Source organism: Nomascus leucogenys, chromosome 6 (assembly GCF_006542625.1).
Source record: "Nomascus leucogenys isolate Asia chromosome 6, Asia_NLE_v1, whole genome shotgun sequence".
NCBI classification, from domain to species: Eukaryota; Metazoa; Chordata; class Mammalia; order Primates; family Hylobatidae; genus Nomascus; species Nomascus leucogenys.
This window is the reverse complement of record NC_044386.1, coordinates 57534219-57547034: the sequence shown is the minus strand read 5'-3', so window position 1 is coordinate 57547034 and position 12816 is coordinate 57534219. Positions and strand designations below refer to the sequence as shown.

General features: G+C 44.2%; 1 protein-coding gene across 3 annotated transcripts in view; it reads left to right on the top strand.

The window, feature by feature from the left end:
- The first annotated feature begins 1769 nt into the window (after positions 1–1769).
- WDR76 (WD repeat domain 76) overlaps positions 1770–12816 on the top strand; it is a 41286-nt gene continuing 30239 nt past the window's right edge. For all 3 annotated transcript variants that reach the window (XM_030814167.1, XM_030814168.1, XM_003266816.3), the window contains exons 1-4: positions 1770–2024; positions 2888–3289; positions 9930–10022; positions 11043–11098. In XM_030814167.1, the coding sequence (XP_030670027.1) occupies positions 1965–2024; positions 2888–3289; positions 9930–10022; positions 11043–11098 (611 nt within the window). In that variant the 5' untranslated portion in view covers positions 1770–1964. The remainder of the gene's footprint in view (positions 2025–2887; positions 3290–9929; positions 10023–11042; positions 11099–12816) is intronic.

The window sequence follows — 12816 nt, the reverse complement described above, 5'->3', positions numbered from 1 at the left end:
GTTTAAGCAATTCTCGTGCCTCAGCCTTCTGATTAGCTGGGATTACAGGCGCCCGCCACCACGCCCTGCTGATTTTTGTATTTTTGGTAGAGACGAGGTTTCACCATGTTGGCCAGGCTTAAGGGATCCGCCCACTCCGGCCTCCCACAGTGCTGAGTGTTGGCGTGTGCCACCACTCCCGGCTAATTTTTGTATTTTTAATAGAGGCGGGGTTTCGCTATGTTGCCCAGGCTGGTCTTGAACTGCTGACCTCAGATGATCCACCTACCTCGGCCTCCCCAAAGTTCTGGGATTACAGATGTGAGCCACCACAGCCGGCCTATTTAAGAACTCTTTAAGGACTTACAGGATAATAACAGAAGCAGCTCCAGTTTACAAACTGAGTCGTGTTAAAATATACATGGCTAACTGGAAAGTCAGGACACATTTCACAGTAGAAAAGACTTTATAACTGCGAGGGAGACAAGGGACAGTAGGAACAAAGTCTTGAAGTCCAGAAACAGTATGCATTATACAGGACACCATGAAAAGTTTGGTTTTATCAGTAATTTTTGAGTCATGAGGGGCCTTGAAGTTGCTGTTAATATGATTAACCCAAATTACTTCATCTGTGTTCTACAACTGGGCCTTGAGTGGGAGAAGAAATGAAACTGGACAAGTCTCAGGCAAGGAACAGTGTGGGACCGAATTAAGCAACCAAGGAAACAGTTTTGGGCTAGAAGGAACCTTAAAGAGAATAGCCAGAATCTTATTTTATTATTATTTATTTTATTTATTTAGTTAATTTTTTTTTTTTTTGAGACGGAGTCTTGCTCTGTCACCCAGGCTGGAGTGCAGTGGCACGATCTCGGGTCACTGCAAGCTCTGCCTCCTGGGTTCGCGCCATTCTCCTGCCTCAGCCTCCCGAGTAGGTGGGACTACAGGCACCCGCCACTGCGCCCGGCCAATTTTTTGTATTTTTAGTAGAGATGGGGTTTCACCTTGTTAGCCAGGATGGTCTCCATCTGCTGACCTCGTGATCCGCCCGCCTCGGCCTCCCAAAGTGCTGAGATTACAGGCGTGAGCCACCGCGCCCGGCCAATATTATTATTTATAAAAGAGACAGGATCTTGCTCTGTTGCTCAGGCTGGAGTTCCGCGCAATCACAGCTCTCTGTGACCTCATCCTTCTAGGTTCAAGCCATTTTCCCACCCCTGCCTTCTGAGTAGCTGGGACTACAGACGTACAACACCACACCGGGCTAATTTTTGTATTTTTTGTAGAGATGGGGTCTCACTATGTTGCCCAGGCTGGTTTGGAACTCCTGGGCCCAAGTGATCCATTCCTCTCGGTCTCTCAAAGTGTTGGGATTACAGGCGTTAGCCACCGCTCCCGGCCAATCAATGTTTTTCAAAGCGATATCCCAGTACCACCAGAATCAAAATCACCAGTCCAAGGTAAAATTGTCAGTTAAGCCCCAGGAGATCCCTAAAGAATTTGAGTCTAGGGCTTTAAGACAGCCTTTTTTTTTTTTTTTTTTTTTTGAGACGGAGTCTCACTCTTGTTGCCCTGGCTGGAGTGCAGTGGCGCGATCTCGGCTCACTGCAACCTCTGCCCCCTGGGTTCAAACAATTCTGCCTCAGCCTCCTGAGTAACTGGGATTACAGGCACGCGCCACCACCCCCAGCTAATTTTTGTAATTTTAGTAGGGACGGGGTTTCGTCATGTTGGCCAGGCTGGTCTCAAAGTCCTGACCTCAGGTGATCCGCCCGCCTCAGCCTCCCAAAGTGTTTGGGATTACAGGCGGGAGCTACCGCGCCCGGCCAAGGCGGCCTTCTTAGGAAGCGCGCGTAAAACCCCAACTTCCCGCTCTGGCTCTACGGCCGCTGGGGATCTGAGTAGGCTCCTCCCCGCCCTGGCCCCGCCCCTCCTGGCCTCCCGCCGCAATCTTGGCGGGAAGGCGCCGGCAGCTAAGAAGCCGAAAGATGTCCAGGTCGGGCGCGGCGGCTGAGAAGGCGGACTCCAGACAGCGACCCCAGATGAAGGTGAGAAACGGACTGGTGCTTGCAGGTGTCCTCCTGCCTCGGTTTTTGTGAGTGTTATGCTGGACACAGGCCCGGGAGGTCGAGGGCACCTGGCACCGGGGGTAGGCAGGGGATCCCTGCCCTGAGGCCTTCAGCTTTGACGAAAGGTTCTTATCAATAACCCTAGAAAGAGTGGGAGAGTCACATCTGGGATTCCCTTTCTTCAACCTTCTGCGTTTGCTTCTGCCACAGTTATGATCGGCTTCACACTCTTTAATTCCAGACAATCCGCAGCTGACAGTTGGGGTATTGCCTCAGTCACAAATGCTAGTTATTATTATTATTGGTCTGGAAAACTCTTACGGGCAAATGTGCCCAGTAAGTGAATTCTATTGAGGTTAAGGTTAGTGAATTACATATCTAGATTTTGGAGGGGAAAATAAGTTTTCTTACAGGGCGTCAATTTGGAGTTATTTATTTTTTTGAGCCTAAGTCTCACTCTGTTGCCCAGGCTGGAGGGCAGTGGTGTGATCTCGGCTCTCTGCAGCCTCCGTCTCCCTGGTTCAAGCGATTCTCCTGCCTCAGCCTCCTGAGTAGCTGGGATTACAGGCGTGTGCCACTATACCCAGCTAATTTTTGTATTTGTAGTAGAGACGGGGTTTCATCATGTTAGCCAGGATGGTCTCGATCTCCTGACCTCGTGATCCGCCCGACTCGGCCTCCCAAAGTGCTGGGATTACAGGCGTGAGCCACTGCACCTGGCCTCAATTTGGATTTATATTGTCATTGTGAAATGGGAATTATTAGATCTGTTGGGGATCCTGTAAGAAAAGGCACAGGACTTGGAATTCTAATATTCTGTTTTATTTTATTGATCTGAATAGGTAAATGAATATAAAGAAAATCAAAACATCGCTTATGTGTCTCTGAGACCAGTACAGACTACAGTTTTAATAAAAACAGCTAAGGTCTATCTTGCCCCCTTTTCACTCAGTAATTACCAGCTAGACCAGCTTATGTGCCCCAAATCCCTATTAGAAAAGAATTCTAACAATGAAGTGGCATGTAAGAAGACTAAAATAAAGAAAACTTGCAGAAGGATTATACCTCCAAAGATGAAAAACACATCTTCCAAGGCAGAATCCACGCTGCAAAATTCATCCTCAGCTGTTCATACTGAAAGTAACAAGCTACAACCCAAGAGAACGGCAGATGTGATGAATCTCAGTGTCGATGTGGAAAGTAGTCAGGATGGAGACAGTGATGAAGATACCACACCAGGCCTGGTAAGAACTTAATTAGTAGCTTGTTCTAGTTTCTCTTTTTTGAAATTTGAAGTTCTGATAAATCGAAGTTTTTCAAGGATCTCTCTGGTACAAACAAATTATTTCATCATCTAATGTAAGTATAAATGTAATAATAAATTTTTATTATTTTTAAGGTTTAACAAATAACTTCCTTGGGTTATTTTTGCTCTTGCTGTTGATGTGTCAATGAAAGGATCGACTTAATCTTTACTCTGCTTCCCTTTTTCTTTCTCTAAACTAACTGCATATATTTTTGGGTTTAGTCATACTTTATGGTGCCTTGCTCACCTTTACATATTTATGTACAGTATATCAGAAGTCATCAGTTTGTGGGACATGGTATTGACTGACCTTTGATATCAGGGTAGGGAAACATAAATTTTATATGGATGTGTTGAATAATATTTCCTTTAAATGCAAAAGGAGACAAATGACAGAGTAGATAAGATACATGAGAAACACATTTGTTCTGTATAATTCCAATCAATTTAAGGAATTTGGTGTGTAAATTTTTTTTTTTTTTTGGAGATGGAGTCTTGCTCTGTCGCCCAGGCCAGAGTGCAGTGACACTATCTTGGCTCACTGCAACCTCAGCCTCCCAGGTTCAATAGATTCTCCTGCTTTAGCCTCCTGAGTAGCTGGGATTACAGGTGCGCTCCACCACACCTGGCTAATTTTGTGTTTTTAGTAGAGACGGGGTTTCACAATGTTTGTCAGGCTGGTCTCTAACTCCTGACCTTGTGATCCACCCGCCTCAGCCTCCCAAAGTGCTGGGATTACAGGGGTGAGCCACTGCGCCCAGCCTGGTCTGTAATTCTTTTGGCTTCTACTGCCTACCAGGAGGGCTGTGCTCCATTCAAAGTGACAAATTTTAACTGGACAAGATAAAACATACGTAGCACATGACACAATGTTGCTGGAACTCGGAACAGAAAATGATAGTAGGGAAAGGGAGATGCTATAATCCAAGGCTTATTGTTATGAAATAGAAGTTTGGTTTATGCTTTCTCATCCCAGAGTTAACCAGCACTCATAGTGGGACAGCATGGGGTGAGTATTAAATGAATTGGACTTGGGGTTGAGAGCCTAGCATGGCCACTTCTTTTTTTTTTTTTTTTTTTTTTTTTTTTTTTTAGATGGAGTCTTGCTCTGTCGCCCAGGATGGAGTGCAGTGGCATGATCTCGGCTTACTGCAAGCTCCTCCTCCTGGGTTCACGCCGTTCTCCTGCCTCAGCCTCCTGAGTAGCTGGGATTACAGGCACCCGCCACCATGCCTGGCTAATTTTTTATGTTTTCAGTAGAGACGAGGTTCCGCCGTGTTCGCCAGGTTGGTCTCGATCTCCTGACCTCGTGATCCGCAAGCCTCGGCCTCCCAAAGTGCTGGAATTACAGGCGTGAGTCACGGCGCCTGGCCTAGCACGGCAACTTCTAAGAAACCTTGTTCCTTTAAGCAAATCACCTTAGGAGATTGGATAAAATCTGTGGTTCTCAAACTTTAGGCTATATCAGAATTACCTGGAGAGTTTGTTAAAACTCCATTGCAGGGCCCCACCAACAGTTTCTGATTCAGAAGTTGGGGCATACAATTTGCATATCTTTTTTCTTTTTCTTTCTTTCTTTCTTTTTTTTTTTTTTTAATAGAGATGTTGGTGGGGTGGGGGGTGGGAGGTGTTGCCCAGGCTGGTCTTGAGCTCCTGAGCTCAACCAATCCTCCCACCTCAGACTCCCAAAGTGCTAGGATTATAGGCTTGAGCCACCACACCCAGCCCAATTTGCATATTTAATAGTTTCCTAGAGATGCTGATGTTGTTAGTCCAAGACTGCACTTTGAGAACCACTGGATTAGGTTATCCCTTTGGCCTCTTAGACTGCAAGATTCTGCAGAAGCCGGGCGCGGTGGCTCACGCCTGTAATCCCAGCACTTTGGGAGGCTGAAGCAGGCCGATCACCTGAGGTCGGGAGTTTGAGACCAGCCTGACCAACATGGAGAAACCCCCTCTCTACTAAAAATACAAAATTAGCCGGGCGTGGTGGCACATGCCTGTAATCCCAGCTACTAGGGAGGCTGAGGCAGGAGAATCGCTTGAACCTGGGAGGCAGAGGTTGCAGTGAGCTGAGATCGTGCCATTGCACTCCAGCCTGGGCAACAAGAGTGAAACTCCGTCTCAAAAAAAAAAAAAAAAAAAATTCTGAAGAATACAAGGTAAATATAAAGCAGACTTTAGTTTGATGTAATGAAATAGGTCCATTAATAGAGTTGCTCCTAAAGAAAAAAAAATTAAAAATTAAAAAAAAGAGGTGGACAGATCACCTGAGATCAAGAGTTCCAGACCAGCCTGCCCAAAATGGTGAAACCCCATTTCTACTAAAAATACAAAAATTAGGCTGGGCATGGTGGTTCATGCCTGTACTCCCGGAACTTTGGGAGGCCGAGGTGGGTGGATCACTTGAGATCAGGAGTTGGAGACCAGCCTGGCCAACATGGTGAAACCCCGTCTCTCCTAAATATAACAAATATTAGCCAGGCATGGTGGTGGGCACCTGTAGTCCCAGCTACTCGGGAGGCTGAGTCAGGATAATTGCTTGAACTCAGGAGGTGGAGGTTGCAGTAAGCCGAGATCACGCCACTGCACTCCAGCCTGGGCGACGGAGTGAGACTCTGTCCCCACTGTCCCCCACCAAAAAAAAATGAAAATATAAAAATTAGCCAGGCGTGGTGGCAGTTGCCTGTAATCTGAGATACTCGGGAGGCTGAGATGGGAGAATCGATTGAACCTAGGTGGTGGAGGTTGTAGTGAGCCGAGATCAGGCCACTGCACTCCAGCCTGGGTGACAGAGCAAGACTCTTGTTTTAAAAAAGTAAATAATAAAACCTCCCAAAAAGCTGGGACTACAGGCATGTGCCACCTTGCCTGGCTAATTTTGACTTTTTATTTTGTAGAGATGTGGGTGTGCCATGTTTATTGCCCAGGCTGCTCTAAAACTCCTGGGCTCAAGCAGGCTGCCCACCTCGGCCTCCTAAAGTGCTGGGATTACAGGTGTGAGCCACTGAGCCCAGCCAAGATACTTTTTTTTTTTTGAGACAGGGTCTCACTCTGTCACCCAGGATGGAGTGCAGAGGCATGATCTCAGCTCACTGCAACCTTCACCTCCCAGGTTCAAGCGATTCTCCCATCTCAGCGTCCCGAGTAGCTGGGATTACAGGCATGTGTCACCATGTCTGGCTAATTTTTTGTATTTTTAGTGGAGACGGGGTTTCTCCATGTTGGCCAGGCTGGTTTTGAACTCCTGACCTCAAGTGATTTGCCTGCCTCAGCCTCTCACAGTGCTGGGGTTACAGGCGTGAGCCACCGCGCATGCCGTGTCTTTCTTTCTTGGTTCTTTCATTTTGGTGAAGTACAGCTTTCTGAGAAAAAGTGTGTAAGAGGCAAATACTTTGCATATCAGAGAAAGTTTTTTTTTTTTTTTTTTTTTGAGACGGAGTCTCACACTGTCGCCCAGGCTGAAATGTAGTGGTGCGATCTCAGCTCACTGTAACTTTTTGCTTTTTTAATAGAGATGAGGTTTCACCATATTGGCCAGGCTGGTCTCAAACTCCTGACCTCGTGATCTGCCCGCTTCAGTCTCCCAAAGTGCTAGGATTATAGGCGTGAGCCACTGCACCTGGCCCAGAAAAAGTCTTTAGCTTTATATTTGATTGATGACCTAACTGGATTTAGAATTGTAAGTTGAAAATAATTTAATCTTTCCTTAGAATTTTTAATGCATCGTTCCATTGTCTTCCAGCTTTCTTCAATGTTGAAAGTTTGTGCCATTCTGATTCTGGATTCTTTGTGATCTTTTTTTTCCCTCTGCATGCTTTTAAGATCTTTTCTGGCTAGGTGTGGTAAGGCAGGCCTGTAGTTTCAGCTACTTGGGAGGCTAAGGCTGGAGCCCAGGAGTTCAAGGCTGCAGTAAGTTATAATCGAGCCAATGCACTTCAGCCTGGGTGACAGAGTGAGATGCTATCGCTTTAAAAAAAAAATTGTGATGACATGCCGAGGCCCGGGTTCGTCTTCGTTTTTTTGTTTGTTTTGTTTTCTTGAGATGGGGTCTCACCCTGTCGCCCAGGCTGGAGTGCAGTGGCACAGTCTTGCCTCACTGCAACCTCTGCCTTCTAGGTTCAAGCGATTCTCCTGTCTTGGCTCCCTGAGTAGCTAGGACTACAGGCACGAGCCACCACGCCCGGCTAATTTTTGTATTTTTAGTAGAGATTAGGTTTCACCATGTTGGCTAGGCTGGTCTGGAACTCCTGATCTCAGGTGATCCACCCACCCAAAGTGCTGGCATTACAGGCACCTGGCCTGCTTTTTTTTTTTTTTTTTTGAGACAGTCTTGCTCTTGCCCTGGCAGCTAGAATGCAGTGGTGTGATCTCGGCTCACTGCAACCACTGCCTCCCAGGTTCAAGCAACTCTCGTGCCTCAGCCTCCCAAGTGGCTGGGATTACAGGTGTGCACTACCACGCCCAGCTAGTTTTTTTGTATTTTTAGTAGAGACGGGGTTTCGCCATGTTGGCCAGGCTGGTCTCAAGTTCGTGGCCTCCCAAAGTGCTGGGATTACATGCATGAGCCACTGAGCTTGCTTGCCTGGGTCCTTTTTCATTCATTGTGCTGCATAGTCATTGGGCCTTTTCAATCTGGAAGCTTATGTCTTTAGTTTTGAGAAACTTTAAAATAATATTTGTTTTCAAACTATTATTTTTTAGAGATGGGGTCTCACTCTGTTGCCCAGGCTAGAACACAGTGGTGTCATCATAGCTTACTACAACCTTGAACTTCTGGGCTCCAGTGATCCTCCTGCTTCGGTCTCCCACTTAACGTTATTTTTCTTTCTTTTCTTTTTGAGATGGAGTCTGGCTCTGTTGCCCAGGGTGGACTGCAGTGGCGCAATCCCGGCTCACTGCAAGCTCTGCCTCCTGGGTTCATGCCATTCTCCTGCCTCAGCCTCCTGTGTAGCTGGGACTACAGGTGCCCACCACCATGCCCCGCTAATTTTTTGTATTTTTTAGTAGAGATGGGCTTTCACTGTGTTAGCTAGGATGGTCTCAATCTTCTGACCTTGTGATCTGCCTGCCTCTGCCTCCCAAAGTGCTGGGATTACAGGCATGAGCCACTGCTCCCAGCCCTTTCTTTCTTTTTTTTTGTTTTTGTTTTTATTTTTTTATATGGAGTCTCGCTCCGTGGCCCAGACTGGATGGAGTGCAGTGGCATGATCTCGGTTCACTGCAACCTCCGTCTCCCAGGTTCAAGCAATTCTCCTGTTTCAGCCTTCGGAGTAGCTGGGACTACAGGCATGTGTCGCCACGCCCGGCTAATTTTTGTATTTTTAGTAGAGACGGGGTTTTGCCATGCTGGCCAGGATGGTCCTGATCTCCTGACCTGGTGATCTGCCCGCCTCGGCCTCTCAAAGTGCTAGGATTACAGGTGTGAGCCACTACACCCGGCCTCCCATTTATATTATTTTTTAATAATTGATTCTCTTCCAATTTCTCTGCAGTTTCTCGAACAATGAATTGGATATTGGACCTCTAAGACTGAGTCTCTATTTTTTTGTCTTTTCTGTCCATGTGTTTATCTTTTTGTTCTACTTTCTAAATTTAAGCCTTGTAATGGATTTAGAAACTTGTTATTGAATTCTTTTTGAATTTTCTTTTCTTACAGTATTTTGCTATTTCCTGAATATACTGTCTTGTATCTCAGGGTTTTAAAAAATTAGCTTACTGTTACATTAGTGGCTTTTTAGGAGAAAGTAGAGACATGTACTTATTCACTCTACTGCATTTAAAGGAAGTTTTTTTGTTGGAAAAAAAAATTTTTTTTTTTTTTTTTTTTTGAGACGGAGTTTCGCTCTTGTTGTCCAGGCTAGAGTGCAATGGTGCGATCTCGGCTTGCTGCAACCCCCACCTCCCAGGTTCAAGCGATTCTCCTGCCCCTGCCTCCTGAGTAGCTGGGATTATAGGCACCTGCCACTACACCTGGCTAATTTTTTTTGTTGTTGTTTGTATTTTTAGTAGAGACAGGATTCCACCATGTTGGCCAGGCTGGTCTCAAACTCCTGACTTCAGGTGGTCTGCCCACTTCGGCCTCCCAAAGTGCTGGGATTACAGGTGTGAGCCACCGTGTCTGACCAATTTTTATATTTTTAGTAGAGATGGGGTTTCACCATTTTGGCCAGGTTGGTTTTGAACTCCTGACCTCAGGTGATCCATCCACTTCAGCCTCCCAAATTGATGGGATTACAGGTGTGAGCCACTGCCCCTGGCCAAAAATAACTTTTGTGTAATAGTACAATTAATTGCCACTAGGAAATAATTTGCTACTAGATTATACTAGTTGATTTCTAATATCAGATCACTTCTTAACTGGGAAGCCGTACAGATATTCTGGGGGTATCCCAAATCCAGACTTACTGAAATATCCAATTCAGCAAACGTCTGTTTTGGTAAGATGGCATGAAATGAATAGAGATAGTACAATTTGAAGTAAAGTATTCATGTAGAAAATGAAACATGTAGTTTTGTGAAGTGCTTTTCCTATAGATTATATAAAGTAATGGAATCTTTTTGGTGTAATTTTATAGGATGATTTTTCAGGATTGTCACCCTACGAAAGGAAGAGACTGAAGAACATATCAGAAAACGCAGACTTTTTTGCTTCTCTTCAGTTGTCTGAGGTTTGTGTGGAGTCTGTATTTAAAATCAAGACGCGGGGCTGGGAACAGTGGGTAGTGCCTGTAATCCTGTCACTTGGGGAGGCTGAGGTGGGAGAATCGCTTGAGGCCAGGAGTTCGAGATCAGCCTGGGTAACATACGGAGACCTGCCCCCCGCCACCCCCCAATCTCTATAAAAAGTAAATTAGTTGAGCATAGTGATGCCTGCCTGGAGTCCTTAGGGGTGGCTGAGGTGGAAGGATGGCTTGAGTTTGGAAAGTCAAGGCTGCCATGAGCTATGATTGTGCCACTGCATTCCAGCTTGGGCAACAGAGCAAGACCCTGTCTCAAAACAACAACAACAACAACAGCAATAAAACCCAAGATGTCATAACTCCCACCAGGTCAATAATATATCAGGTTTCATAGTGTCAGATGAGGGAGGGTAAAATAGGAGCAGGTTTTGTGCTTAATAGGAAGAGGTTACTGTATTCCATTGATTCTAAGGCATTATTTTTTTGTCTTTTTTTTTTTTTTTTTTTTTTTTTTTTTTTTTTGACGGAGTTTTGCTCTTGTCGCTCAGGCTGGAGTGCAATGGCACGATCTCGGCTCACTGCAACCTCTGCTTCCCGGGTTCAAGTGATTCTCCTGCCTTAGCTTCCCGAGTAGCTGGGATTACAGGCGCCTGCCACCACGCCTGTAATTTTTGTATTTTTAGTAGGGATGGGGTTTCACCATGTTGGTAAGGCTGGTCTCGAACTGCTGACCTCGGGTGATCTACTCACCTTGGCCTTCCAAAGTGCTGGGATTACAGTTGTGATCCACCACGCCTGGCCTGTCTTTTTTTTTTTTTTTGAGACAGGGTCTTGCTGCGTTGCCCACACTGGAGTGCAGTGGTGCTGATCATGACTCATGGCCTATCTTAAGGATCTTTAGTTCCTGAATAGACCTTAGTTTAGTGTGGGTATAGTAGCAGATACTTAATATTTTAAAAGGTAAGATACGTAGTTATAACATTTTTACATGATTTTTATACTTTACAGTCTGCTGCAAGACTCCGTGAAATGATAGAGAAGAGACAGCCTCCTAAATCCAAGAGGTAAAATATCTAGTTTGCAATGCCTGAACCATGATACATTGCTCAACTGTTTTATAATTTGAAAAAAATGGTTTGACGTAGTAAGCTTAACAGATCATAAAGTGCTGTTTAATCTCAGTCCCTCTAGGATCTCTGAGGGAATGCTACCCTTTAATAACTTTACAATTCTCATCTTCATCAAAGGAATATGGAGCAAATAAAATTGAGAGCTGAATTTTGTTTATATTTATTGTTGCTACTAATGGAGGGAAATCTTTATTTCCACTAAATTATTGTCACTTAGAAAACTATTATTATTAAAGATTCTTCTACTTTCTTTTAATTTTTCTAGCTATTTTTTTGCGTCTCAATTTGTTTTTGCTTTCTTAGTCCTACAATAAAGGAAAGTAATTAACATTTATTGAACATCTATGAAACGTACTGCAGTGATCTAGCAATTTTGTCCTATATTATCTCATTTAACTCTGACAACCACTGAATGTGGTAGGTAATATATTCATTTTGTGAGTTAGAAATCAGGCTCAAAAGATAAAATTGCTGGCTAGGTGTGGGGGCTCATGCCTATAATCCCAGAACTTTGGGAGGTTGAGGCAGGGGGATCACCTGAGGTCGGGAGTTCAAGACTCGCCTGACCAACATGGAGAAACCCCATCGCTACTAAAAAAAAAAAAAAAAAAAAATTAAAAATTAGCCGGGCGTGGTGGCACATGTCTGAATCTCAGCTACTCAAGAGGCTAAGGCAGGAGAATCGCTTGAACCCGGGAGGTGGAGGTCATGGTGAGCCAACATTGCACCATTGCACCATTGCACTCCAGCCTGGGCAATAAGAGTGAGACTCCATCTCAAAAAAAACAAAAAAACAACTATTTGCTGAAAGTCAAACAGCTTATAAGTGGTAGCTTTAGGATTTGAACTCCAGGGTTTTTAAATTTTGAATTATCTCCATTGCATTTTAGTAGTGCTTACATATAAATGAAGAAACTAAAAATCTTGGTATCATTAGCTCATTTGTTTAGTGCCAGATCCTAATGAAATGTAGCTTCATTTACTTGGTTTGATTCTGTTACAGGACAATTAGCTTGAGAAAAGCTAGACCTTTAATCATGGCCAGGTATTTTCAAGTGCAAAAAGTTACTATAAGAGGAACATCATTAACACTGGAAAAACAGTAGCACTGGTCCTGTTGCCAGCTGATTAGTAGCTTTACATTTCCATGTTTTTTATTAGCCAAGATTGGTGATTTCTTCCTGAATCACAAAATTCCAGCTCTTAATAGTTGTATAGGTAGTAGCAAGTTGATAGTATGAAAGTTGTATAATGTAGAGGAGAAAGTGTAGCCTTTGAGATTTAGCAAATTTGGGTTCAAGTTTTGATTCAGTCACTTACAGCTATGATAGTAACCTACAATACTTTATATAATTTTTCTTTCCTTTTCTGTAAAGCTGGCATTATGCTAATCAAGAAGGATTTAAATTTTTTGAAAATTATTAAATATACATATAAAAAGGTACATATAATGTATTTGTGTAGTTGAAAAATTATACAGGTCCCATCCATGTACCTGCCATCCAGGTTAATAGAAATTACAAATACCCCTGAAGGCCCATATATACCCCTCCCTCCCGATACAACCACTATGCTGAATTCTATGGTAATATTTCCTTGCATTTATTTATTGTTTTTTGTTTTTTGAGATGGAGTCTCGCTCTGTTGCCCAG